Source organism: Grus americana, chromosome 21 (assembly GCF_028858705.1).
Source record: "Grus americana isolate bGruAme1 chromosome 21, bGruAme1.mat, whole genome shotgun sequence".
Lineage (NCBI taxonomy): Eukaryota > Metazoa > Chordata > Aves > Gruiformes > Gruidae > Grus > Grus americana.
Window position 1 is genome coordinate 5,920,933 of NC_072872.1, and position 27,371 is coordinate 5,948,303.

The following is a 27,371-nucleotide window of genomic DNA, read 5'->3' on the forward strand; positions in this document are numbered from 1 at the left end:
ATTTTTGTAGCTGTGGTCAACAGCTGCTGCAGTGGAAAAGGAAGAGGGTTATGGTCCTCCCTTCCCAAGCACCCATCCTTCCACCTGGAGCGAGGTTGGACGTAATGTCCTTTTGTTCCTGTTGCCTTCTTCCATGTGGGAGCCCAGCGCCTCAGGTGCTGGAAGATTTCCAGCCCCAGCACCTCTGCCCTCTTCCCGACGCTGACAACCTACACAAAGTTGTCCGTGCTCAGCATCACTCAGGTCTGGCTCCAGCTGAGCTACTGCATCCCAGGGCAGCAAGTATTTAGGTGGGAGCCTTGGGTGACAGGGGGACGAGGGGTGGTGTGGAGGTGTGTGGTTCCTGTTCTCATGGCCACCTTTGAGGAGTCTGCACCCTTGGGAGGACACTGCTGTCACACGGACCGGGCCGTTCTCAGAACCGGTGTGTGCTCGCAGCTACGGGCGCGTGCCCCCCATAGCTCTCATCCCACTGTTTCACCAGAGATGTTTCCTTAGGTTTTTCCTACTACGCTCTGGCTAGCAATACAGTGGTGGTTTTATTGCCATTAGGGGGAAACGTTATGCGCGGCCTTTGGCAGCTTTGCGTTGTCCCTGGGCTCCATTAAGCTCCATTAGAGGCGTTCATTCCTACGGCGGCAGCAGTTGTGCGGCACAGTTAAGTGCTGGCCCAGCAGACGGTGGATTTATGAAAGGGTGTCACTCTTGTGATGTCAGGAATACAAGGCTTGGAAACTCTGGTATTCCTGTTTACCATCTGTTTCCATGGCCCTTCCCTAATAGACCTCTCCTCCTCCAGAATTCAAGGATCTTTAATCAAAACTGTTTGGCTTGTGGTGGGAGGGAGGAAATCCCAAATTGTGGAGGAGATGGTGACATTTCTTGACCTTTTCTATGTGTATGTCAGAGACAAACACACTCTAATGAGTGTGCGTGCGCTTATGTTTGTAGGTTTAGTCTTTGGGTGTATTTCCTAACGCAGGCACTTGGCGAGATGCTTGGCTACGCGTTTCTCTGCAACAATCGAGACGAACTTGCAAACCCTTTGGGGCAACAGTGCCTTAGCTAATCTGATCCACGGACAGCTGTATACACGAACCTCGCTTACTAAATGTTTCCAGATATGCTCCTCTCGAGACCCCGCATTTCACTTTGCTTGGAAAACTCAGCGTTGCGGTTTTGAGTGGTTTGGTGCAGAGTTGGTGCCGCAGATCTGTCCACCTATGCGGGAACTCTTACAGCATCGTCCTTTACTCTGAAGGGAGTTTCGAGCGTGCAGCCTATTCTCTTGCCCAGAAACACGCAGGAGGCTAGCTTTGTTACCATACAGTTAGTTGTGGCTCATCTTCTCCTCTTTGCTCATGCAAAATATTACAGCAGTCCCATGCAGACATGTCTGCTGGAGCATGATCTAAAGCTGAGCAATATTTTCAGAACTGAGTGACTCTCATTTTGGGGTGTTCTTTGTGCGACTTGTGAGATTACTCAAAAGAGCCTGGCATTTAGAAAGTGGATTTTCAGCGGCTTTTGAAATACCGAGCCATAAAACTGGTGCGGCATGGGAAATCATGGGTCTAGTATGCATATTTAGTACACATTAAAGCCTGGAGAAACACCAGTTCTTGCGCTTCCATCAAGAAAACTTGATCAAGACTGATAGCATCAGAAATGAGGTCAGTAGATGGTTTGATGACACTTAAAATACAAAGATGACATTAAAGTAGCGCACAATATGATGAAACCTTTTTTCCCCTTAGGGTGAGCTGTCTCTCTTTTTCTGCTATGTCCTGTTACACATGTACACCAACTGCGCCGCCGCTTTCCAGCAGCGTGCACAGCAGCGTTTCCTTTGCTGCCGCTGCTCCCCTGGCTGTGCGCTGATCCCGCGCAGAGAACTTTGCTTTTTTGTGCAGTTGGGGTCATTTTCCTCTGCGCTTTTGGGAAAGGCGGCTGCAGCACTGCAGCTCGAGCTATGACAATTAAAAAGCTGCTGCTTTGCCTGAAGTTGAAGAACCAAAGCTGCCTTCGGTAGGGCTGGAGCGGATTTGTTATTTTCTGTGGACTGGGCAAAAAGGGAGATGCTGGAACATGCACTCACCGTGGCGTTTGCACCGACGCTTAAGAAATCCTCTCGTAGCACGAGGGCTCGTCGCTGCCACAGCATATTGCAGACCAGAGCGTGCCTTTCCTTCCCAGAGAGGCTCAAAGGAAAGCCTTTCTCCTCTCCAGTTCTGAGCATCCTCTCTTCATAACAGACTTTAAATAGGAGAGACCGAAGGCCTGAGGCTTGTGTTCTTGCTGGGGCAAACGAGAGGTTTAGTGTGCTTGATATTGGAGCTTTTTCTGGTTTGTTTTTTTTTTTTTCCTGCCATGAAGCATGCCGGGAAGCCCTTAAAGAAATGCCTTAAGTGCCCTCAGGGACGCAGGTCTTTTCTTGGGTCCAGGTCATTAGCCAGCAATGACAGCTCAGAGGGTATGAGCATGGTAGGTGCTGGGTGGGAAGCGGCCGGCCAGGATCAGACCTGGAGCCAGAAAAGTCGAAATTATTTTCTCAGCCAGCGGTTTCCTCCAGAGAGGGAATCTCCTGTCTGCGCTGCGGAAAGCTTGCAGGGCTCTCGCTTTTGCCGGAGCTGAGGGAGAGGAGGACAAAGTCCTTTGGGGGAAAGACCTCTCTTGGTGGGTGTTTGAGAAGACTTCCTCCATGGTACCATCTGAACACAGGGCTTTTCTGAGTGAAAGCCGCTCCTGCGACGTGGTGGGGAGGAAGGCGGGCATGCTGCTGGATGGGACTGGGGCTCTGTACAGGTCGGAAGATGGTGTCTGCCCCTCGGGCAGCAGGGAAGGCCATCAGGGGTCAGGGCAGGCTCAGGCTAATTACCGTTTCACATGTCACATTTGCACTTTGCAGGTGGTTTCATCCCAACATCAGTGGAATTGAGGCAGAGAAGCTGCTCCTCACCAGGGGTGTCCATGGCAGCTTTCTGGCCCGACCCAGTAAGAGCAACCCAGGAGATTTCACTCTCTCTGTCAGGTAAGCAGGCAGCAGCAAAGGGCTGGAGGAAGGGGCTGTCTCCAACTCTCCAGCACACCCTGCTCCAGCTAATGTGTGTGCAAGGGGAGAGGCGCTGCACAGAGATGACCTCTCTGTGGGACCACTCGAAGTTAAAGGGTCGCTGAACTCTCCCCATCGCCGCAGAAGGCTGTGCTAAAAGCCACACGCTACGTGCCCCCCCTCCCCGGTTTGTTCATCCCTGTGGGTTGCACATGCCCCCGTCCTGCCAGGGTTGACTCTGCTCGTGGCGCGTGGTGTTTCCATAGCCATTGTTGCCAGAGGAGGGAGGATAACGAGCCCACTTAGGTTTCTGGGAAGAGCACGTTCAATCCCAGCAGGGATGAATCATCTTACTCCAATTTCAAAGGAACTTCATGTAGCTGCCTTTGGGAGAGACTTGTTTTCTGTGCTTGCAGGGGATCCCAGGAGCACCTCCATCAGAGAGTGAGCTAGCAGACCAGGCTCACGGTGGCTGTGTTCCCAGGCAGTGTCGTGTGCGTCACCTTTGAAGTCCTCTTGTGTTCTTTGGGACCAAGGCAATTGCAGAAAGGGAAGCTGCAGTTTTGCCCGTGGTCTTTGTGAACGTAGCCCCTTACGATGCGGCGGAGCAGATGCGCTGGGTAGAACGCTCTGAAGGTGAACTGAAGGGAAGAGGCAAAGGGTAGCGTTGACGCAAGGAGTCCCTGAGATAAAGGGAGCAGGTTGTGGGTTCAGGGCATGAACCTTCCACGAGCGCCATCCAGCTGGTGCCTTGCAGGGAAATAACTCTGCAAAGGTTTCTCCAGGCGCTTGTAACAGACCCCTCTCTTTTGTGGTGGCTTCTGTTTAATTTAAACAACCCTAATTTTGTTTAGGAAACTCCAGTGAGTTTATAAATTCTTTGACCAGCACTGTGTTTAGAGAAACTTTGTGCAAACAACAGAATGGACAGAGCGTTTCCACCTGGCAGGGCACAGACATCTAGCAGGACGTGAGCAACACCAGCGCGGTTTGAGCCTCGGTCCCTCCCCAGGTGCTGGGGGAGCTGCTGGCAGCTCAGGGCAGCGTGGCAATGCCGTCTGGCTCCCGTGAGACTCTACCATCTCCTTGTTGCCTTAACCGCTCCGATGAAACCCCTTCTCGGCGTTTTTTCTTCCCCCCCCTTGCAATTGCCACCAGGCATGAACCTGCACTCCTCTCTGCCAAGTGCAGTCATTTCTTAGCTTGGCAAGAGCGGGGGTTTGCAGCTGCCTTATATCTTTATTTTTTTTTTTAATGCTTCCTTTGGTGTTGGGGAATACATCCCAGCAGTCCGACCCTTTGCCTCTCAGGCGGCTCTGACCGACCGCAGCTTCTCACGCTATGGAGCAACACAGCGGAAGGGAAAAAGTCCAGCTTTTCCCGTGCAATGTTTGGGTGGGGAGTGTTTGGATCTGACTTCACTGCTTCATTACTGACTTCAGTAATCTTGCGATCAGAAGTGGCTGTGAGTTAATGAGAGAGGCAGGAAGTGCTGTCTAATTAGAATGGAAAATAAACTCAGTCACAGAGAGCTGTCTTGAGCAAGCTATGACAGCAAGGAAATACGTGTAAAATGGGGGGGGTTATCTTCATGCGAGCTTAGAGTCTCTTCTCAGGTAATTTTGTGAGTCAGGGTGTTGTCTGATCGTAAAGCGAAGTACTGACAGCACCCACTTAGCCAGGCAGCGTGCAAGCAGATGCAGGTTATGGCTGTGCAACAGTGTCCTGATGTGGAAAGATACCCAGCTAGCAGCATAATTACCCTGAAACAGCAGGGTAAATTGCTTTGCCAGGAGAGCCAGTTCCCACACCTGCATTATTGCACTCGTGCCTTGTGCTGCGGAGTCTGTCCACAAGTTTGCGTCGTTTTCTCCCCTTAGCTCTGTCCCTGTGCCTCAGCCAAAGGCCACGTGTGTTTCTGCTGTTGTGGTTTGCTGCCTCCCATCTTCCAGCTGTGGCACGCGGTGAGACTGAGTGCGTAAAAGCTTGGCCTCCCGTGGAACAGGAGCGGCTGGCTATGGAGTCCCACAGCAGTTTTATTATCGCTTTTATTTCTTTACCCCTTTCTGCTTTCTCTGTGGCAAAGAGTGTCAGATTATCAGAGGGGGCTTCGTCCACTTTCTACTGCAGGAGACCCTTGCGTTGCAGTAAGTGCCTAACAACAACAGTATGGTTTTGGCCTTAAGATCGAGCCACTTAATGCCTTTAATGCATGAATAGTGCCCTGCAGTAATGAGATGCGAGTTAAGAGCAGAGCAATACAGCATGCCTTAATATCATGGTATTGAACAATACCACCGCCACCCACTGACACCCACTCAGTGGAAAGTCTGACCAGCTCTCACGGATCTGAGTAAACCAACGCTGTGACACATACCATGTTTCCAGGAAAGGACATTAAACGTGACACACGAGCTTAGAGGCAATGCATTGAGTTTTGAGGCATCACGAATTGAAGGCAAGGAAAGAATTCTTCCATCGACTACTTTTTACCTGCAAGTCCTTGCTCCTTCCTGGCTCATCCCGTCTCTAGTCCATGACTTGAGCAAGGGTTGTCCTATAGTCTCAGGTATGGAAAATTTGCTTGGACATGGTCCCTGGTTGGGTAGACCAGTTTTGCTTGTACTTCATCTGAACAATATGCTCTTTTCCAACTGGTGATGGCCCCAAAACATGTGCATAAATGTTCTTGGGAATTAGAGCTGCAACACCTAATAGAATGAGTAGCTTTATGGGGTCCGAAAGCTGAAAATGAGCGGCTGTCTTCCACCTATGTGTTTCCCCTTTCCCTGTTACGTTACACGCACATGAATGTGTTGTTATTCTCACCTAGAATTGTATCCTGACAGAGGTTTTTTGGTTGTTGGTTTGTTGTGGTTTTGTTTGTTTTTTGGATTTTTTTTTTTTAATCTCTAAACTGGACAAGGCTATATATTTTTTCTGAGAAATAAAAGGTTTTCAAAGGAAATAATACAGGTATCTTTGAAAAAATACCTAAAATAGAGGTGTCAGTAGGAGAAAGTACCTTTAGGAAAACAATCAAAACCTCTTCCTCCTCCTTTCAACCCCCCTTCAGCTTCTTCAAGGGTTTTAGAAAGCCGGTGAGGGGAAAGGCAGCTCTATTTAATTACAGAGAGGATGTGGGCTGCGAAGAAAGCAGGCAATGGAGTTTTGGCTGACCAGACCACACACCAAGTGACCGTGTGCTGGTGTGTATCCAGATATGTGTCCCTGAAGAGAAGCTAGGAAATAATATTGCAGAAGTTATGAGAAGGTTTCCATGAAACTCTGTGGCTGCTTTCCCTTTCTTTCTTTACCTCCGTGCACTCTTTCAGCCTTTACCATTACAGCAACAAGTCTTCACAGGGCTTTGTTTTTGCAGCTCTTAAGAGAAAGAGGCAAGCCACATGGAGAGGATGTGATATGGTTCATGAACAGACGATGTTTGTCCTGGTCTTAAAATAATAGAAAAAAAAAAAAAACAAAAACCTCTTCAAAAAACCCTCAGCTCCGAGTGCAAACTGCTGGCAGCTTGTAGTCAGCTAAACCTGGCTCCTTTCATCAGCCCTTGCTCTCCTGAACCATGCTCCTTCTTGGGATGTCTCCGCAGATAGGTCCAAGAGCTTGTTCAACCCAGAGGATCAGACACACCTGCCGTAGTCCAGTGCCAAGAGGGCTGTGTGGCTGAGAAGTCTTCGCTTGGTGTGCTGGTGGTATGTCAGTACTAGATGCTGAATTTGGATTTATTGGCTCATCTTATTCTTTGGGCACTCCAGCAAATATGCGGAGCACATCAGTGGGGAGGAAAGTGGTCTGGCAACTTCAGCCGAAGTGTAATGATGACGGAGAGTCATTATGAGTAAGGCTGTAGTAATATCCGCTGCGTCTGTATGTGAGCTGTCTTGTTCTGTTCCACGCAGTTGCTGCAGCACTGCTCTCTGCAGGTATTTCAGTGTTGCCTCAACCCAGACAATAAGACAGCTCTGTAGCAGCGGGCCACTCAATGTGGGTGATACTCCTTATTGCAGGGATCAGCTCCCGCAAGCTATGAGTGCTAGTATTTGCCAAAGGTAACGACAGCGCTCCAACGCTCGATGCTTTCTTTGGAGTGGCTCACAAAACCTGCACCGAATGGGACTGTGCGGAGCGATGCCTCAGCTTTGAGCCTGGAAGGGGCTGTAAGATGGAGCTGGGCTTGCAGGAGAGCTGTGGAAGCTGTTCTGGATGGTGGGAGCAGAGCCTGCTAGCTAGGGGATTTTTGGAGGACGCAAGTAAAGTTTATTCGCATGTTACAGTTCTGATGGGTGGCTGTTACAAAAGCTGCCTTGCCTTTCATGTATGCTATGTCACATCTCCTTTCCTAGAAGGACCTGGTACTGGGTTTGTTTTTGATATTGAGTCTTCCAAATTTTAATCCTGATTCTTAAGAAAATAGACCTCCTTTTGAAAGTGAGGGCTCTTGGGGGAGAAATATGGGAGGCCACGCAGGAAATGCCTTCAGTGCTTGCCTGGATCTGCCAGAGCGTGTTTTCAGAAGACCAAGTATTTAGAATTGCTTCTGAAGAAAGTGAAGAGCTTCTTACAGATTTGGCCAGGTCTGGGTAAATAGCTTGAACAAAAGGAAAAGGCCTGTTGAAAGTTTGCCTAAGTGGTGCTTGGCCTGTGGTCACAACAGTAACGCAAATGCCAAAACAGTTAAGAACCGTCAGTCAGAGACCCTGTTAATTGGGTAACTGGGTCATGTTTTATAGGAACAGATTTTATCCTCCTTCATGGGATACAGTACAAAGTGCTTCTGGGTAACAAACTCTTGTTAGAGCTACAGTCTCCCAGAGTGGTTTCCCTATTCACACTTCCATTGAGCATTCCTGTGTGTAACTGATTTCCCCCCCCCCCCCAAAAGGTGTGTACAAATACACTCTGGGTACAGGTTAAGACATGCAATCAAGGAGGATTTTATGTCCTGTAGAACACATACTCTGTGAAAAGGAGTAAATCGATACTACAGGTGTGTTACATCAGTTGAGTTGCAGCACAGGAAGACAGTTGGATCTGGAGAAGAATGGAAGGAGACTTGGAAGAGGCTCTTTTCTAAAACAGTTGTCCTTGTGTCTCATCACAGTAGCACCTACCAGCCCTACTAAGGCTCTGTAACTCAGCCTACCTCTCCTTTTGATGGCAGCCGGTTGGCAAGTGGTCTGTGCTTCATATCCCTTCCCAGGACAAAAGGCTGGGTCTCTTTAGAGCAGGAAGCACCTTCAGGAACGCAAAAAGCATAAATGCCCCATAGGGAAACAGCAACAATGTGTGGCTTCACTGAGCAGCTGGATGTCCTTGATCTCCTCAATGCACTTTCCAGAGCTCCTAACACCTAAAGTGAGCCGTAGGGCTCAGGCAGTCAGCTGAATTGCTTCTTCCTAGGAATTGAGCATGAAGACTTCGAAACCCATACCTAATCTCTGGAATTCACTTGGTTGTATCTTTGAAATTGCGTGCAAACGTCAGTTGGTTTTATTGTGTTGTATTGGTGGATAGTGAGTTTCTCTGAGAGCCCAAGCTCTCATTTAATTGAAAGCAAACATTCAGTGAAGTTTTTAAACCCTGTGGGAGAATCTTTGTGGTTTTTCCATAAAGAACCTCTGGGGTTTTTTGGGTTGCTTTTTGCAGCTTCTCAGAAGGGTCATATATGCATGCTGTGAAGTTCTAGGCTTTCTCTGTCTGACACAGGCAGGAAAAGCACATGACCTAAAAAGACTTTTGGGGATTCAACAGGCAAATGTATTTCTGACATTTAAAGTGGTGGTTCTGCCTTCCGGAGCCAAAAAAGGGTCTGTTTGGTTTTTTTATGAGTCCTCTTCTTCTTGACTGCGTTCTATTACGAAGAAGAGCAGACTGCATCTACGCTGGTGGTCACTGCAGCATGGACACAGATTCGCAAGTTGGAATATTTTGGATCGAGAAACCCTCCTGGATATCTAGTTAAGGACTTGTGCTGATAGTGCAGAGAAGCTTAGCTTGGAACGGAGGCAACTCTCACTCGTTCGACTGCTGACTCTGAAGCTGCCAAAAAAGCTGGCATCTGCTATTAAACAGTGCTGCGCACCCCTCTGAGAGCTGTGTGTCTGTTAGTCAGAAGTAGCCATGCCCTCCGGCACAGGGCAGCTGAGGGCTTTGGGCGTCTTCTTTGTGCTTTATTTCACCAGCCAGCATGACAAGGGCACAGTTTGACGGATGCTGCGACTGTGCAGTCCAGTTCTGCTGCCCGCTTTGGAGCTGCAGAGGTGACGCAAGCTTTAAGGGAAGGAAATTGGGATCGATCAATGCCCTTTGTGTTTAGCATGACCTTGAGGGCTCATGGGATAAATGACCCTGATTATCTCTCTGCTTTTCATCCCTGCAGTGCTCAGAGGCCTTGGGGGCAGGGGGTGGGTCTGTGAACTGAGCCTTTGTAGGTCTGTAATGGGGTTGGGATGTGGGGACGGAGCTGTGGAAAGAAGGGAGCTTTTGAGCCTCAGGCCAAGCGGCAAAACCACAGTTTCGTCTGTGCGCACAAAGGCTCTTCACGTCCAGCTGCTGGCGTGACTGGCAGAAGCGCTTCATGTGCCAGCTCCTCTCGGAGAAGCAGCATTGTCATCGGAGCGCTGTCTGGGAGCTGAATTTCACAGCCAGTTTTCATTTCCATCTAGTGCAGAGTTCAATGCAGTATTCCAGAGGAGGTACCAGGGAGGAGCCAGGTGTGATGCGCACATCCAGCTGGCACAGCCGCGTTCCTGCGGCTGCACCAGGATGCCCTAAAGCAGACACAGCCTTTTGCCGCTGCTTGCATTTGAGGGCCAGATCTTAACCTGCCTCTGAAATCAAGAGGTAGGGTCTGGACTCTGAGGTAGGCAGTACCTACAGCCCAGGAAAGCTAAACAGGAGATGATTTTTGTGGAGCTGGAGCTGGATATCCAATACTATCCAGATATCTGGTCTTTCACTGCACTGCTATGGAGGCTGGACCCTGCTGCAGGAAGATCGCAGAGATGGGGGCAGAACCTCTACTGAGAGCCCCAGAGCCCCTGCCATGGTCCAGCTCTTCCTTCCATTTAACCTCATGCACAGACCACTGTAGTTTTTCCAATTCCCCACTCCGTGAAATGGCTTTTCTGTCTGACCTGGTACGTTGCTTATACTGCCTTGAGTCTCCTGCATCTCACTGTCACGGTTGCTTTGGCAACAAATTGAGAGAGGCTGGGAGCAGCTCAGGACGGTAAAGAACAAGAAATTTGCCCAGATTTACGAATCTCTCTGACCCAGCTCGTCCATCAAGCAACGGGCTTCCAGCCATGTCTCCTACTAAGTGCGTTTAAAATGCAATTACCCTGCCTCTTGGAGGTTAGTGTGGCCTTCTGAGGATGGAGACTGGGCTTTGCTGGGTTGAGGGGGCTCTTGGAACCGGCTGATAAAGGCACCCAGCCATATTCCCTTGAGCCTGGATGGCACCACTGGAGAGAGGAAAGCATTAACCCTTTCGATACGGGGTTTGCAAATATCAGGCAATACGTTGGTTTGGGTGATTTTTTTTTTTTTTCCCCCTGTTGCTTTTTAAACTAATCAGATGGTAGTGAGTACCTCTGTGCATAGAAAACCGTTCACTGTAAACCAGAGTGAGGTCAGAGCCTGATCCAGCTGAGAGGGTCAGTAGTGTAGGAAGTGCAAGGGATGGCAGAGGAGGAATTACTCATCTCCTCTGTGTGAGGTGGTCTGGGAAGCAGAGTGGGCTGGGAGCTTGCATGGTACAGAGTCAGTTCTTGGCTGAGTAACCTTGGCCAAGGAGCATCCGTCCCTTCCCCTACTGTAGAAGTGTGGCCAGCATGAGCAGCGGGTGACTGGAGAGCGTGTGGTGCAGCTTTAGAGGGAGGTGGTGTTCAGGAGGCATCTGGACTCTGAAGGCCAGTGCTGGGTTTCCATTCCCTCATGCTTAGAGTCTTGTTCACCTTCCTTCCTCAGAAGAAACGATGAGGTGACGCACATTAAGATCCAGAACACTGGGGATTACTATGACCTGTACGGAGGTGAGAAGTTCGCCACCCTCGCAGAGCTGGTGCAGTACTACACCGAGCAGCAGGGGCTGCTGCGGGAGAAGAACAGCAATGTCATCGAGCTGAAGTACCCGCTCAACTGCCAGGACCCCACCTCGGAGAGGTAAGCCACACTGTCCGACAGCCTCATCCGGTGGTGTGACGCTGTCTTCCCAGACGGCTCAGACTGGCCGGCTGCACCTAGGCTGGGTTTGGAAAGGAGCCCGAAACAGAGTGTGTTTTGGGTGTGATTTACCTTTTGTTGACCCAAAAGCTGCACATCTCTGGGATATGGTTCCCTAGCTGCTCTGTGTGCAGACATGACCAGGAGCTGGCTAGGTGACATTAGCAAGGCCCAGAAGCTGATACTTGCTCAGCGTCAGCATCTGCTAATAAGCTTTCTGTAGCTTTTAGGCAACTGGGAACATAGAATCATAGAATAGTTTTGGTTGGAAGGGACCTTTAAAGGTCACCTAGTCCAACCACCCCTGCAATGAGCAGGGACGTCTTCAACTAGATGAGGTTGCTCAGAGCACCGTCCAACATAAGCAATATGAGTTCATCTGCCAAGGGTCCTGCAGGTGTATCCCAGGAGGCATGCAGCTTTGGTTTTAAACGAAACAAACCACCTGCAAGTGACTCGTCTGCCTGCAGAGCGTTGGGTAGAAATGCCCTGTAAAAAGTGTTCCCCATCCCACCTCAGTCCGTCACCACCGTTGATCCTAGTAGCAGCACACTGTTGTCTTGCAGGGATGGGGATGGCTGACTCGCTGTGAGGAGCGGCTTACCTCAGGTTACTTCAGGATGTTTCCACCAGCCGATTAGCAACCTTCTTTCCTCCCCTTTGTCTGTGACACTCCAGTGACCCCCTTTTTTTTTCCTTTTCCTCCCCCTCAGTTTCCCCCGTGTCACACGCAGCAGCTGACATGGTGGGTTGGAAAGGGGAAGGCCTAGTCAGGCGGCTGGCGATGCCAAAGCAGGCTCCTAATTACTCTAACTTTAGCAGCCGGGGTAAGACAAAGCTGTGACTAGTCTCGGTTCCTGAAACGGAGCAGAGGTGCTCCCCTCCACACCGTCATGTGAGTCAGCTGGGCCAAGGTGCTGGGAAGTCCCTGCAGCTCATGTGCTCCCTTGTAGCCAGAGAGGTTTCTTTGCTCATTCCAGATCGCAGCGTGAAAAGCAGCCGCTCACGTTAGCAGAAGCTCTGGAAAAATGGAAACCCCCCTTCAGCTGGGTTTCCCCTTCTTTTCCCGCGAAGGAAAGTCTGGCTTGGCAAGGAAGCTCCGTAAAGGTTTCTGCTCCAGACCACACAACCGGTGGCATCAGGAAGAAGGGAGGAAAAAGGGTCCAAGTCCTCTAAATATACCAAATGACGATGGTGTCAGAATATAGCGGGATCCATCAGGGTAGGTGTGTTTCCAAGACCTGGACCTGAGTAGCAGCAGTGCTGTAAGCAGGCTCTGAGGTACTTCACCAGAGGTGGGCCGTCCTGCCCTCTGCAGCAGCACGGCTCGGGCAGCCCCGTGATCCTAACGCCTTCTCAACCCTGCGGGAAGGAGTCTGGATCTTCAGAGGTCTTCCCGGTCAGGCTTGAAGTGGCTGCCTTTGCAGCATGCTGAGTCGGGACTCGAAAGGCCCAGCATCACTGACTGTTGTTCTATAAACATCGTCCTGTGGGACAAAGTTGCTGAGACGTGACGTGATGCCATTGCATCGCCCCTGGAAGGTTATTTTGAGCCTCTCTGAATTCCTGGCATCTTGGCTGGCAGGCCAGGAGCCAGCGTCTTCAAAGTGGGACCTGTGGCATCTGCCAGAGCCGCTACTGGGTGTCAACGGAGTGTGGGGATCGAAGGCTCCAAGGCAAAAAGAAACTCTGCTTCGCTCCAAAGTGTTATTTGTATCCGTGGGAGGCTGTAGCAGAGTGCTAGCCCGGGAGGCATGCCCGCCCTGGATAGCTGCGGTGCGGGTAGGTGAGACATGCTGCCTTGCACGCAGCAAAGGCCAGGTGAGCTGGCACAATGGTGCTGCTGTTCGAGTTGCACAGGGGATGCCCAGGAACGGGCAGATTGTTGTGCGCTTAACCCCAAGGCATCGTGGCAAGGCTGCTACAGGCTTCTGACCAAGCCGGTTCAAAGATAGCCTGCGTTTCGCTGGGGCTGCAGCGTAAGTGTGTCAGCAGACCAGGAGAAAGGATTAGGAGAGATTAGATGGAGAAACAGGGACACGTGCACGCAGGATGTACACGGAGAGGTGGTGCAACTCATGCCTGCGCAGCGAGGCTTGGGAAGAGCTGAGCACAAACCTCTGCACGTTGTGATCGCCACTGGCCAGAGACATGGCTGCAGGAAGGGCTGGAGGGGGAGAAGCCTCCTGGGTGCAGTGGGGAACTTGGTTTTGCCACTCCAGGTGAGCGTGCAGGGTGCTTCTGTTCTCCCTCAGCTAAACCTGAGCTGGGGTTGGTGACCTGGGAGGGAGGGGAGCAGCAGTGGCTATAGCTAGGAGAACCCCTCTGAGAATCCTTCCCAAACTGTGTCAAAGCCTCTTGTTCCTGGTCAGTATTGTCCATGCGTGTGTCTGATACTGTCTGACTACAGCCTGCTGACTCCAAGCGTTCTTTTTCTTCCCTATTAAAATATAAAGGAAGATGTAGCCACCTTCAAGTAAGAACTGCCAGAATCGTGGTTTTTATAGCTTCATCAGAGCCCTATCCCTAGATGACAGTGCTTGTCTTACATCACGGGGCAGTTTAATATACTGATGCCGTTTCGCATTTGACTGGAGGATTGAGCAAAGTCCCAACACTTCCAGGGATAGATGTGACACGGGAAAGTGTTGGAGGAAAATCACTGCGGACTATTTCTAAAATAATTCAAGCTGGTGTCATGCCAGTGGGTCGAGCAGTCAGATTGGGAGCCTAGAAATGGGTTTCCCATGAACACCATCCCCGGCAGTAAGCATAGCTGATGTCTAAAGGCAACGCTCTGTACATTTCTGAGCTGACCGTGCTCTCCATGGCTGCTCCGTAGGTGGTACCATGGGCACCTCACTGGCAAGGAGGCAGAGAAGCTTCTGACGGAGAAGGGGAAAACAGGTAGCTTTCTGGTGCGAGAGAGCCAGAGCAAACCAGGAGACTTTGTGTTGTCAGTGATGACAAATGAGGATAAGATGGACACTGGGGACCGGAAACCACACGTGACCCATGTGATGATCCACTACCAGGTGGGAAACGCGCTGTCCTTGCTCACCCTGAGGTGGGTGGGTGGGTGACCAGCTGGGAGCTGTGCATTTGAGTCTCGCTGTGGTTTTGCCATTCTTTCCTGCAGCCAGATGGGAAGTATGACGTGGGGGGAGGAGAGAGGTTTGACACGCTCACAGACCTGGTGGAACACTATAAGAAAAACCCCATGGTGGAGAAATCTGGAGCTGTGGTTCATCTGAAGCAGGTAATAGCTGCTCTAGCACATATTTGTTGGTTCTGGGCTTGCCCACGCTCCTGGGGGAGTGTGCAGATCTGCCTCTGCTCTTTGGGAACTCCCAGCCCCCAGAACATCCCTGGCCTCACACCCAATGCCTCAGGAATGAACCCAACTCCTGCCAGCACCCCTGGGGATTTGGGAACTGTTCTTCTCAAGGGGAAAGTTTTATCTGTCTTTGTTATTGAAAGTGATTTCTATTCTGTCTTCGTCTTTCAGCCATTCAATGCCACGCGCATCAACGCAGCTAACATTGAAAACAGAGTGAAGGAGCTGAACAAAATGGCAGATCACAGTGAGAAGGCCAAGCAGGGGTTCTGGGAAGAGTTTGAGGTACAGAATGCTCCTGTGCTCTGTCCCACTTGTGCCTCTGGGTGAAGAATATCATATTTGAATGGGAGTGTCGTGGTTTTCCAGCACTGAGGACCTCTTTGCAATACTGCTGCGTCTTTCCCTGTTTTCCATGTTCAACTGAGTTACTTCTTGGTCCTTTTTTTCATGGTTTTTTCTCGTGTCCGAGGCAGTTTCTCCTTTCTCATCCTAGAACTGCATGGCTTTTGTTCCCTGCAGGGATTTGTGCTTTCTCCCCCATTAACTCTCTCATCAAGCTGCTTCTTGGCTCCCTTTCCCTTCCTGCCTGCGCTCCCTCCGCCCTTCTCAGCATTAGGAAGCCAAGCAGCTAGTCAAAAGAGCCCTTCCTTTGCCTCTGACTCCCCTTATCTGCCCAGAACAGTTTGTTCTTGTGTTCTCTGCTCCGCAGATGCTGCAGCAGCAAGAGTGCAAGCTCCTCTACCCCAGGAAGGAGGGACAGCGACCAGAGAATAAGGCTAAGAATCGCTACAAGAACATCCTTCCCTGTAAGGAGACACTGAATACTGGTTTGGTTTTTCTCACCACAATTTCCGCAACCTTCTCTGGGGCTAGTTAACACTGCAGAGCTTTCCGATCGTAGCTGAGTTGAAAAGACGTGTGCACTGTCCTAGTGCAGTGGCCCAGTTAGTTCATGGCCTTCTCCATCCCCTGTCTAACCTGGTCCTTCGCTTTTGCATGGGAAACTGGTAAATCGCTCTCCTCTCTTTGTGTGTGAGTCCAAGTATGCTTCAGAGCTTGAGTGTAGTTCAAAAGCCATGTGGAGCCTGAGCTAGAGCCTCCAAAGCAAATACTGGAAAGCTTGAGCTCAGGTCAGTCTGCAACACGGTGTATCACTGATATCCATCCAAGTTACTAGATTGACAACATAGCTGTGGGACAGGTAGCGTGGACTCCTGCTAAGTGTCATTAGGAGAGCGTTTTACCCCTTCTTTGCAGTCGTTACCCCGTGACTTCATAGTAAGAGCCTTGTGGGAGCCCGGGCTGGGAGCCGCAGTGACTGCCCTGCAGCAAAGCCCGTCCGTGCTCCTGTGTGCATGACTCGCTCCTGTGTGCGTGACTCACTCCTGTGTTCATTCTGGACTCTGTTCTCCTTCAGTTGATACCACACGGGTGGCGCTCCGAGACGTAGATGAGAGCGTGCCTGGGTCAGACTACATCAATGCCAACTATATCAAGGTACGTGGGGAAGGCACCATGTGGGGGCTGTCTGCAGCCCAGTGCTGTGTTTCTGGTGGGTAAGTGCAGTGATGGTGTAAGCCTCCAGGGAATGGCCCATCAGGACCAGTATCTTTCACTGGGTCCATGCCAAATGCTGGATTTTTCTACTGTATCCCAAGGGATTTCATCATTCTACCATGTCCTGTTGGCCCCTATCTAAGAGCTTATCTCGATCCCCTCTTTTCCTTACCTGTTCAGGAGGTCCTAGGGGACTGACACAGACTTTCTGTCATTGACCATTATCTCTGACGTCTAATTATAATTGTCATCTATAAGCTAAGGGCTACTTGAAGCTGCATTTCCAGCAATGCTGCTCTGGCACTTAAGCACCAGCCTTTGGGAAACCATCAAGGTGGCTTCGTTCCAACCACATCCACCTGCAACCTTGTCTGCTGGCAAGAGTCTGTTGCGCAGTAATGCGCGTTACAGCGGTACAAAGGTCCCTGGAGGCAGGCAGACTATTTTGCTGGTGACTGTTGAAGCCGGTCTGATGAACAGAGGAAAATCAGCTAGCTCAGAAATCCAGCATGGCAAGATGTGCTGACTTTGCTGCTAAAGGTGCACTAAAGCAATTCTCAATTCCTCACTCCAGTGTTATTGGCCTTTTTCCTCCCCCTCTCCTTTGCTCCTCAGAGCATCCCTGAAGATGGAAGGAACTCGGAGCACTGCAAGATCTATATAGCCACCCAGGGCTGCCTGCAGACAACAGTGAATGACTTCTGGGCCATGGTGTATCAAGAGAACAGTCACGTCATTGTCATGACAACCAAGGAGGTGGAGCGGGGCAGGGTGAGCACTTGTAGGGCCCTGTCCCCAAGCCTGAATGTTACCTGCTGCTTGTGCCAGCCTCTTCGGTTGGATACAAGAACTAGTTCTAAAGCCAGACCTTCCAAACTGAGAGGCTGATGCAGCAACTGCTATGTGCACCAAGCTGGGTGGTTACTGGGGGGCGTGTATTAAAATGCGAAGCAGAATCAGTAATGAACTAATCCTGAGCAGTCGACCTAACTGTATTATCCTGCCTGGACAATTGCAGGTCCTTGTCCATAATGACGGGGATTCAAGTGACAAATTCCCATTTCAGAATGGACTGTATTGCAAATCTGTGCCGTTTTCCACACGGGAATGGCTTGCACAGGACTGGGATGCTTGAGAGATGTTCCATAGATTTAGAGAGCCTGACTTTGCTCTGACCATGACAAAGCATAACCCCTAGGAAGCTGCTTGTCCTAATAGTGTTTAATTAAGTTATCTCTGGCCAGCTTTCATTTCATTTCTCTTCTGTCTTGTAATGTTGCTTTAGCTCTTCATGAAAGAAACAGACTACTTTGCTCTGCACAGCCAGTCTCCCCAGCCCCATAAATATTAATGGAGTGTCCCTCATATGACTTGCTTCAAGGCTCTGGGGAATTGTGGTGGCAGAGAGACAGAGAGAAAGCATCGTGCTTGTTACAGCCAAGCTGGAAAGCAGCGGAGGGGGCACTGCAAGCTGATTGTGCGAGGGGCAAAAGTAATTATACAACCTATCTGTGTGCCACCTGTATGCGTTTCACTAAGAGTGGGGTGGTAGAAGCCAAAGAACACAGTGAAATACTATGCAGAGCCATTTACTGGAACAGCCTTCCCTAGTAAAGAGGGAAGCTAATGATGACTGGCACTAGCAGTTTTGCTTAGGGAGGAGGGGTTGGCTGTGCTTGCAGCAGCCTAGTGCAGAGATGAGATAAAGACAGCTCTCCTCGCAAGCCGCCTTTTGTGTTGGCGAAGTCACTGTAGCAAAGAGGGGATGGGCTGGAGGGCAGGAGGGGTGTAGGCAGACTACATAGCCCCCTGGGACGCAGCTTTGGCTCAGGAGTTAGGCAATGACCAGACCAACAGCTCAGGTGCTGTGTGTCAAGACTACGCCTTTGACAAAGCGATGCTTACCTGAGGCTGGGGCGAGCTGAGGAGAGAGATTCCCCTAGGGATCGCATCCTTCATATAGGAAACAGGAATGGCCCTTTCTGGTACGTCCCCAGTTCAAAGGAAACGCTCTGTGCGTATGGCTCTCCTTTAAACCTCTACGCCAGGGCTGCACACCCTTTGAATGCAGCAGCATCCCTGAGCAAGGTGTTCAGGGGTTCTTCCTCCAGCTCCTCGGTCTCGACTAACGAGCAGATATCTGATGTTGCTGCAGAACAAATGCTTCCGTTACTGGCCAGACAAGGGTTGCACCAAGGAATACGGGTGCATCTGTGTGCGAAACGTGAGCGAACGTGAGGCCCAGGGCTACTACCTTCGGGAGCTGGAGATCTTGCGGACCGACCGGGTGAGTGCTCTGCTGCTGTCTGCCTGCGGTGCTGGGAAAGGGCTGGTGCTGGAACCCCCGGGGAGGGACCTGTGGCCTCTCCATTTGTGTTTTTTACTTAATGGTCCCATTGCTTAAGTTCTGGACCGTTTTGCCCCAGCTTTGATTAAAAAAAAAAAAAAAGAGGAAGGCCCCTAGTAGGTGGGGTTTTCTGACTAGGTGGTGAGTCTCTGCTCCCTGCAGGATGAGCGCCCGAGACTGGTGAAGCACTATCAGTATTTTAGCTGGCCAGACCACGGGGTGCCCAATGAACCAGGAGGGGTTCTGAGCTTTCTGGACCAAGTCAATCGGGCACAGCGAAGCATTCCAGACACGGGGCCGATCATAGTGCACTGCAGGTAAAAAAACCTCTTCCAAATCTGCCCAGGATGGACCAGGCATGCAGACAGGTGTTGGAGCTGAGCTAACTCTGGGGAATGTTTCCTCCTGCAATGATTTCTTTCTTTTCTCTTTCCAGTGCTGGAATTGGACGCACAGGCACCATCATAGTGATAGATATTCTGGTGGATATTATTCACAGGCAAGGTATGTCTCCCTGTCTGTCTCGTGGCTTTCACTGTTTGCCTTGCTCTGACTGGTTATGGGATAACCCTGCTCTTGTGCAAGCAGTGCGTACGTGATCTCCAGGCAGTAGGTTTGACTTGTCTGGAAACAGTGGGCATAGGCTTAGGCAGGTGCACCCTCTTCAGCAATGGTGGTTTCTATTTCATAAACCATGCAAGGGTGGTTAAGTCTGGATCTGTAGGAAGTGTCTGCAGAACAGACCTAATTCCCCCTCCCCTTGGTCCATGCAAGTCAGCCCTGCCTCAGCCATTCTCAGTCCGAGGTGCTCTGGCAGGGGAAGGAAAAAAAAGAAAAAAAAAAAAAAGATTTTAAAAAATCTCCTGGGCACAGAGATGCACCAAATCCTTTCACGATATTCCAGGGCTTCACTGACACTGTATTCAGTGAAATACTGAAAGCTTTCAAAGTTGTCTTAAGAAAATAATTTTTCAACCTAATTCCCACTCCCTAAACCTCACTTTCTCGCTCTTGATCAGGTTTGGACTGCGATATCGACATCCCCAAAACTATCCAGATGGTACGCAGGCAGCGTTCGGGCATGGTGCAGACAGAGGCACAGTACAAGTTTGTTTACATGGCTGTTCAGCAGTACATTGAGGCTGAGCAGAAGAGGTTGGAAGAAGAACAGGTGAGTCCTGTTGGGCTTGGTTGGAAAAGCAAGGGCAGAACTTGGCCCATGCCAAACACCACTTCCACTCCCACCATCTCCCTGGAACTCAAGCACTGCCCTGAACGCGCAGAAATAAACCCACGCCTGCGGCTCCCCAGCGTATGGGATCTTGTAACGCTTTCTTCTGTATCTGCTTTGAGCGGGGTTTTATTGTCTTTGCTTTCTCTTTCAGAGAAATAAAAGGAAAGAGCGAGACTACTTGAATATCGGCTACTCTCCTATGGAAAAAGGCAGAGCCAAAGGGCAGCCCCCTTCACCACGAGCCCAGTCTGTGTAAGCCGAATGTCTCTCTGCCAGGGCTAAGAACTTCTGCAGCAGGAGCGAGAACAGCTTGAGCAAAGGCCCCAGCATTTATGCTTTGCCAGCCTCTCCCGTACCTGAAACCTGACCAGTCGCTGGCTATGCTATGGGAATGGCTAAAAATAAAAGGTGATCCCACCATGCTGTCAGCAGTGGTGGTGGCAGCCCACCTTGCTTGTGTGCTGCTGCAGCTGCTTTGGAAAGGAGAGGAGGAAATAGATCCTGGCCTTTAGTGACTAGTGCCCCATATCCTTGGCTCTGGAGAATTTTGGAAGATCCAGAGCAATCGGGTATGTAGAGAAAGCGTAGGAAATACCAGGAACTGCATGCGCTGATCCTGCAGGAACTGTGCATCTATGAAAGGCTAACATGTGGAGGAAGGTTCAAGGCTCCATCCCCAAACTGTATTTGAACCTAGGAAGGGCAACCCAGCCAGAGGGAGAGAAAACAGGGATTGAGAACAGCGGGTGACCCAACGTCGTCCCGTCTACAAGGCTGGGGAGGGAAGAAGGGAACGTGGCTGGGCCATTACCCGTTTCCCACTGGCCACCTGCCTCTGGGAAAAGATCCAGAGCAGCGAGGCTGTTAATAACAAGGCTTTGTTTCCTGACAGAGTTGATGATGAATCAGCTTCCGTCTACGAGAACCTTAACATCAAAAGCCCAAAGGTTTCAGGGATGAGTAATACAGGACGATAAAGGAGCCGGAGGTGAGCTGTGTGGAGGCTGTACAGGTAGGAATGCTTCTCTTGATGAACTGAGAGTGTCACCACAGGCTGTTTACACAGATTTGACCCAGCTCGTCTTCAGCTCAGCTCATGCAGGTCTCTGTGGCTCTGCCTCCATCAGGGAAGGCACAGTGCTGTGATGAAATTTGGCAGAGCCTAAAGATGTAGCTGTGGGCAGCGGCTGATGGGGGAACAGGGGATGGGGGAATGAGATCTCAACAGGGGAACATGTTTACAACGTTACCGAGAGGAGGGGGGGAGATCTGCTCTTTGGACTGTTGTGTCAGGAAGCGGTCGGACTCAGAGGACAAGACTGTGCTGTGTAAGAAAACAAGTAGGAGAGACTTCACATGCTGGGAGTGTCTCAGCTCTGTGACCTTATCAATGCACTTTTCTCCCAGTTATAAACCATGCCATCCTTCTTCCTTCTTGTTTTGGAACGCAGGTTTTACAGTGTTTACGTCCACCCTTTCCAACTTCTGCAACTGCGGACAATTTTTTTTTGCCTGTCTTGCCTTCCCCAAGCACCTGGGATTCAGTGAGGAAGAACAAAGGTGACTGTAAGAAGCAAGCAGAGTCTGCGCCTTAAGAACATGCCTTGACCTAACTTATTCATGAGAAGGATCTTCTCCCTTTCTCCCCTGTATCAGTAGGTTGATATTTATGTGGAAGTGCCTCTGGACATTCATTAGGGCATCAAGGCTCAGTTCTTTTTCTTTTTTCTTTTTTTTTTTTTTTTTAATTTAAGATTCTTATTTTTTACACACAAATTGTTAAAAGGAACAGAAATTACTATTTGCTTAGGAGCTTTCCCAGGGTTGCCCACTTAGGGCATTAGTAAAATGTTTAGTACACTTTAATGTTTTCATTAGGTCAATCATTTCTAAGCTAGAAGTGTTTTTAGACTAAATCCTGGAGTAACCTTGCTGCCTGTGAGGGTGAGAAATAGAGAGCACTGCCTGGACCCAGGTATTTGTACCTCTGATTCTTCTTCTCACACTTCCTTTTGGCTGTACCAGTTCTAGATTTCTATGCAACCCTGCCAAAGCACACCGAGCAATCCCTGCTGCTGTGGTACAGCAGGTGCGTGCGTGTGTGTGTGCCTGAGAGTCTGCTCGCTGCTCTGCACGTGGGTTTCATAGCGGAATTGAGAGACAGAGGTGAGCATCTCCATCTTGGACTCTGTGGGTCTGAGTCCTGAGCTAAGTGAAATCCCACCTAGTTGATGGGTGCTGAAGAGTAGGAAAGCAGCTTTGTGTGCTGTGCTTTTAGCCACCCCTTGCGAGTAACAGCCTAGGATACTAATCTGAGCTGAACTTTTTGAGCTGGGCCCCTCTAAGCTTGATGCAGCTCTGCCATTACCTCGCTGCATGACCTCTTTTTCGCCCTGCAACTATACAAGTGTTGTGCCTGCTGAGTAGGGGTGCTGTAGGAGTGTTTGTGACTTGACCAGTGCCGTGAAGACGAGTGTGTCACTGAGTGAAGTATTCCAGCTCTGTTGATAAGTCTTGAACTTGTGACTGCCAGTGCTTCCTGCTGTTCCAGCCCTCAATCCTGCAACTAGTCCTGCCAAAGAACCCCTTCCTGCAGGATTCATCGGTGTCCGAAGGTGCGCTCTGTGAGGAGCCTTGGGTCTGGGTGCCAGAGCATGCGTGGGGCTGATGTCGACGTCCTCCTAGATCTCTGGAACTGGATGGACTTGCTGCATGGTTGGGGTATTAGTGCCTGGAGTGCTCCAAGTGTTGAGCAGAAGGGGTTGAACAAAAGCACAATGACATACCTTGGCTGTACTTCCTGGCTGGTCTTTCTGGTCCCTTGTCACAGGGACAGGAGAACTGTTTATTTTTATTGCACTTTTAATAAATGTTGAATATTCTCAAGACTTTTTTTTTTTTCCCCTTTCTTTTTAAGTAGTTTGCTTTTTGGGAAGGTGACTATTGGTGTGGACAACGGGGCATCCCCAGTGTCTCCCATCGCCAAATGCTACTGTTCCGGGCCCTGTTTTCACTTGCTTTGAATCTTCCTTTTGGCTATGCGTGAGTGAGAGGTTCAGCTGCGTGTTACCCAAACCTCCAACCTTTGTTTCCAAGTACATGGTGGGAAGGGGACGTGCAAAGGGACAGCCCCCACAAGGATGCTGTGACAGACTCCTAGGAACAGTTGGAACCGTGAGAACATCTCTGTGGCCCTTCTGCCACCGTACCAATAGATTTTATGAGGCTGAAGATGTTACGTCCCTCTCCCCTGCCCTTAGGTCTCATCAGGGGGAGCTGAATGGTAACGAAGATGTAATGACAAAGCACTTCATCTCTATTAGTGTCTATTTGCTGGGCTTAGTCCCAACTGCACCTTGGGTAAAATGGAAGTGCCTTCTCTCCCTTAAGTCTTGGTGAGTCACTTGTTCCAAGAACAGACTTAAATTGGTGCTGTGAAGATATATGTCCTCTCGGTGGCAAGCACGGGGGAAAGCACAGCATGGTACAAGTGAGAATCCCTGTCAAGCCCCATGACTTTGGCAGAAGTTGTTACGGTGCCTGGAGTAGTTTCTGCAGACGTGTGGCTGGCACAGATAATACCAGCCCGCAGCGGAACAGCAAAGGTGTTGCAGATACAGCACACGCAGCAGCTTTCCACAGAAGTTTTGCGTAGCAACAGGCTTGAGTTATTTCTGCCGTTGCTTCAGCCTTTTCTATTTCAAATTAGAATTTCTGGAAAGGGAGACTGGAAGTGTCTTTCCAGCTGGGAGGAAGCAAAAGATGAGCAGTCTTTGCAGCTTCTCGTTTTGCAGGTCAAATCAGGTAAATGCAGAGGGAAGCCGCACCTGGGACAACACTGCCTAGATGGTAGTAAGTATGAATTTCCAGGATAAAGCTGTCCATGTGTGCAGGATTGCACAACACTGGGGCAGCTGATGCGCAGGCCAGAGCACAGATGTGGACCCGCTGTGTAGCTACCGTGACCTGGGAATGCAGCTGGACTCCAGACTGCTAAGTGAACACCTCCAACTGCAAGTAAGAAGGGAAATGTGGAGTAATTGCTACAAATGGACACCTTGCGTTGTATAAAACATAATTTAATACATACACGTATGGTATTTGCATACAATACTGTCTTACATCCATGTGTTTGAATAGAAAACATTTAATTGTAAGCCGCCTTCATCATGAAGACTTTAGTTAATCACTGTCAGAAGATCACTGCATGAAATAAAAATATAGTGTAAGCAACTGGCCTGTGTCTTAATACTGACACACTTTAAGATTAGGAGGGTAAAGCTGTCCAAAGATGGACCTTTGTTGTTTTGGCAACAGTTTGCCTGTGAGAAGTATGAATGAAGCTTGCTGATGAAGTAACTTGAGGGGCAGGGTTACACCGTGTGTGCCTAACAGCTCACCCCCTGTGTTCAAAATCACCTTCCAGGTAGGGATGAGTGATTTTTTTTTAATATATATTTTTTTTTAAGCATCACCTTAGGAAAAACGAGTAGAATGGCTACTCTATTCTGTGCAAAGGATGGTAACACAGCTGAGGTGTGTAGCGGTGATAGATCCCTGGTTTGTCAGCAGGAGGCAGCATTTACACCTCCAACATTGTATAACATGACAGAAATGGCTCAAGCACGTGGATTAGAGTTAATTTTCATCTGCTTATATGACTTTGACATGTCTTTACCCTCCCAATCCCAGCTCCTCTTAGGAATAATCATGTCGATCCTTCAGTTTGCAGAAATAGCCCTTTATTCCCTAAGGGAGTTGGAGGAACTACACCCACTGTCATCTGTTAATCCGGCCAAGGCAGCACATGGCCGTATGCCACGCGAGGCAAACCGTCCTAGAAACCTGCCTGTTGCGTTCCAGGCTCTGGTTTCTATGGAGAGTTTGGCAGCAGGATGCTGCGGCAGCTCCTTGGAGCATTCCTGGGCTGGAGGCAGCTTGGCAGAGGAGTATTTCAGCAGAGCTGCTGGAGCTGGATGCGGGTGCTCAAGGGCGGGCACAGAGGGAGCGCGGGGAGCAGGCCACGGGCTCTGCCGACGAGGCAAGGAATGCCATCAGGGCAGCAGCCCCTCTTCCTGCCTCCCTGGCACGCTGCGGGACAGGAGCGAGGGGTGTCTCGCTGCTACGGGAAAGGGAGTTGCGTCACAGGCGTCGCCGCCGTGGTGTGTTTAGGGGGAAGATACTCCGGCCTGCTCATCGCAACAGTCCTTGTGAAGCAGCGGAGGTTCCCCGTCTTCAGGGCGCACTGGACTGGCCACAGGATGATGCAGAACAGGATGATGATCAACGCGGAGAGCAGGACTATGCGTTTCCAGTCATCGCACATGTCACAGCGGGACAGCCTCCCAGCTAAGCCCGCCGGGGGGGCCTCCGGACTTTCTGGCTTGCTCATGGCGACATCGATGGAGATGCACGAGTCTGGATTCTCAGGGTCATCAGATGACTGACGGCAGCACAGCTTGGTCCCCTCCATCCAGAGCACCTTCTCCTGCTGGAGTTCAGGGGGCAGCGTGGCAAGCAGCTCCTTGCTGGTCTCCAGTGCTGGGGCACCTTCCAGAGGGATGCTGGTCAGCTGCCTGCAGAAGGGGCAGGGCAGCTGGTCCTCTGGTTGGTTTGGGGGCAGCCCTGTGCTCAGGCGGGCCACGCACTCCAGGCAGAAAACGTGGGAGCACTGGAGCAGCTTGGGCGTCTTGAAGGTGTTGTCATAGGTGTTGAAGCAAATGGAGCACTCAACAGGGGAGGTTGGCTTTGGAGATGTTGGGTTCGGAGAGCCTGGCTTGTCGGTTGGGGACCTCGCCTTCCTCTTGCCATCTCCTGGGGAGGTGACAACAATGGGGCTGATGGGGATGGGGATTTCACTTGAAGATGCAGGGACTGGGCTGGTGGGAGAGTCTGGTGTGTTGGAGTGCCACAGCTGCGTGAAACACGACATGACGGAGGCCCGGGAAACAAATAGAGCCCTGGGAGACTCTAGAAGAAAAGAAAACCACAGCCTTCATTTTAAACAATGTGAAGACACCCATCACCAGACCTATGTTTAACCCCTTAAAAGGAACAAAGAGCAAGTTCATGGCTTCCACTGCATCCTGAACCTGGAACAGATCCCTGCTAGAGGCGAGAATGACACAGGTAGCCTGTTCGAAGCTGCGTACCACAGGTGAAGTTATCCTGCAAAGAAGCAAGCAACCAGCAGAGATCCACCATCCAGCCCAAGCCTTTTCACCAGAACCACCATGGCATTACAGATGGGCGCAGTCTTTCCCCATATTGCCTCCCTCTGGGCAGAAAAAACACAACAAAAACCTACCCCAGCTGGTGCTGCCCGACACCTGAGCAGGGAGGAGAGCAGAAGACTCCATGAGGTCAAGTAGGGACCTCGCTATGGCAGTCTATTAGTCTGGGAGGCACTCAGATATTATGGTGGCAGCATGAGCAAGGCCTAAGAGACAGATAACACTATTCAGTTGTGGAGGTAGCAGGAGGGTGAATCTCTTCTTTGGTGTGCTCAGACAGAGCTTTGTGCATTAAATCATGGTTCTGCATGGCGCCTAGCAGGCAAGTGGGCCACCACCCAACGACGCTGCCTGGTTTTGTCCATCCACAGTGGGATCCAAACTCCCTCATGTCACAGGAGAACCCAAGGGAGGTGAGGAAACACCGTTATCTTGCGAAGTTTGTTCCATCCTCAGCCCCCTAAGCAGCACAAGAAGCATCTCTGTCTTGTCACCGTGACACAGCAAGAAAAGCAATGTTGTAGGAAATGGCCTTGGTGCCAGAGCAAGGGGAATTCTCCACCATTTCCTTGTTGCTCTGGTTTCCCTAGGAAAACAGTTCTTCCTTGTCCTCAGCCCCGGAGGAGTGCCAGCACGGCCCAAGCCTTGCTGCGTGCTGCCATGTGCTTTCTGCTTTCTTGGGCTGTGCGAGCAGGAGCCTTGCGTCCAACGGCTGATACGCTACTTCTAGCAAATTGGTTTGCAACTTACTCCAGCCTTTTCAGCAACCTAAGCACTACCTTGGATTCCAGTTATCCTAGGCTAGACATGCAGCTTTGCGTACATCCTAATATTCAGATATAGGACTTTTCAGCTATTGAACGATTTTACCTGAAAGCAAGTGTTTAGCTGGAGGAAATTCCCAGCGACGGCCCCGGTGCTGTGTGCCTGGGGAACATTTTTTTGGGATGTGTAACTGAACTAGCTAGGCTTGATTCTTTGTGTTGGGAGATTTACCGATGACAAGCCAGAATGTTCAGATTGCTGCTGTAATTATAGGTCTCCAGTCAATCCAGCAATGGCTCACCAGCATGGGCTAGAGACTCCATGTTTCAGCATAAAAGGCTAATTTAAGGTATCAGAAAGACTGCGTATCCCTCGCATTGCAGAACAGGGTCTCCATTGTTTAAAAATTAAGTATTCTCCCCTCTCCATTCACAGCTAGCGTTGGCCAGAGCTGAAACCAACTTTAAGAACTCTTCTTTCTTTTTCTTCTCTTATTCTAAATTAAGACATTTTTGTGAAGCCTCTCCTCAAGTTAAATTTTCAGTCACAGACTATCTGCACGTTGCAGCAAGTTGTAATATTTTTTAAAAATTTTT

General features: G+C 50.2%; 2 protein-coding genes across 4 annotated transcripts in view; one reads left to right on the top strand and one right to left on the bottom strand.

Annotated features, from left to right (window-relative positions):
* LOC129215887 (tyrosine-protein phosphatase non-receptor type 11-like) overlaps window positions 1–22,665 on the top strand; it is a 52,797-nt gene extending 30,132 nt beyond the window's left edge. For 2 of the 3 annotated variants that reach the window (XM_054849858.1, XM_054849857.1), the window contains exons 2-16: window positions 2,909–3,031; window positions 11,045–11,239; window positions 14,142–14,334; window positions 14,439–14,558; window positions 14,808–14,921; window positions 15,349–15,445; window positions 16,057–16,136; window positions 16,812–16,967; window positions 18,352–18,483; window positions 18,706–18,860; window positions 18,980–19,047; window positions 19,563–19,714; window positions 19,929–20,029; window positions 20,670–20,789; window positions 21,229–22,665. In XM_054849858.1, the coding sequence (XP_054705833.1) occupies window positions 2,909–3,031; window positions 11,045–11,239; window positions 14,142–14,334; window positions 14,439–14,558; window positions 14,808–14,921; window positions 15,349–15,445; window positions 16,057–16,136; window positions 16,812–16,967; window positions 18,352–18,483; window positions 18,706–18,860; window positions 18,980–19,047; window positions 19,563–19,714; window positions 19,929–20,029; window positions 20,670–20,754 (1,771 nt within the window). In that variant the 3' untranslated portion in view covers window positions 20,755–20,789; window positions 21,229–22,665. The remainder of the gene's footprint in view (window positions 1–2,908; window positions 3,032–11,044; window positions 11,240–14,141; window positions 14,335–14,438; window positions 14,559–14,807; window positions 14,922–15,348; window positions 15,446–16,056; window positions 16,137–16,811; window positions 16,968–18,351; window positions 18,484–18,705; window positions 18,861–18,979; window positions 19,048–19,562; window positions 19,715–19,928; window positions 20,030–20,669; window positions 20,790–21,228) is intronic. The other variant, XM_054849859.1, reaches the window with a different exon arrangement.
* A 47-nt stretch (window positions 22,666–22,712) lies between these two features.
* Window positions 22,713–26,136, bottom strand: RNF223 (ring finger protein 223). Its single transcript, XM_054801023.1, has 2 exons — window positions 26,085–26,136; window positions 22,713–25,747 (listed from the first exon to the last, which is right to left on the bottom strand). The coding sequence occupies exons 1-2, from the start codon at window positions 26,134–26,136 to the stop codon at window positions 24,900–24,902; spliced, it is 900 nt and encodes a 299-aa protein (XP_054656998.1). The 3' UTR covers window positions 22,713–24,899.
* Window positions 26,137–27,371: the final 1,235 nt, after the last annotated feature.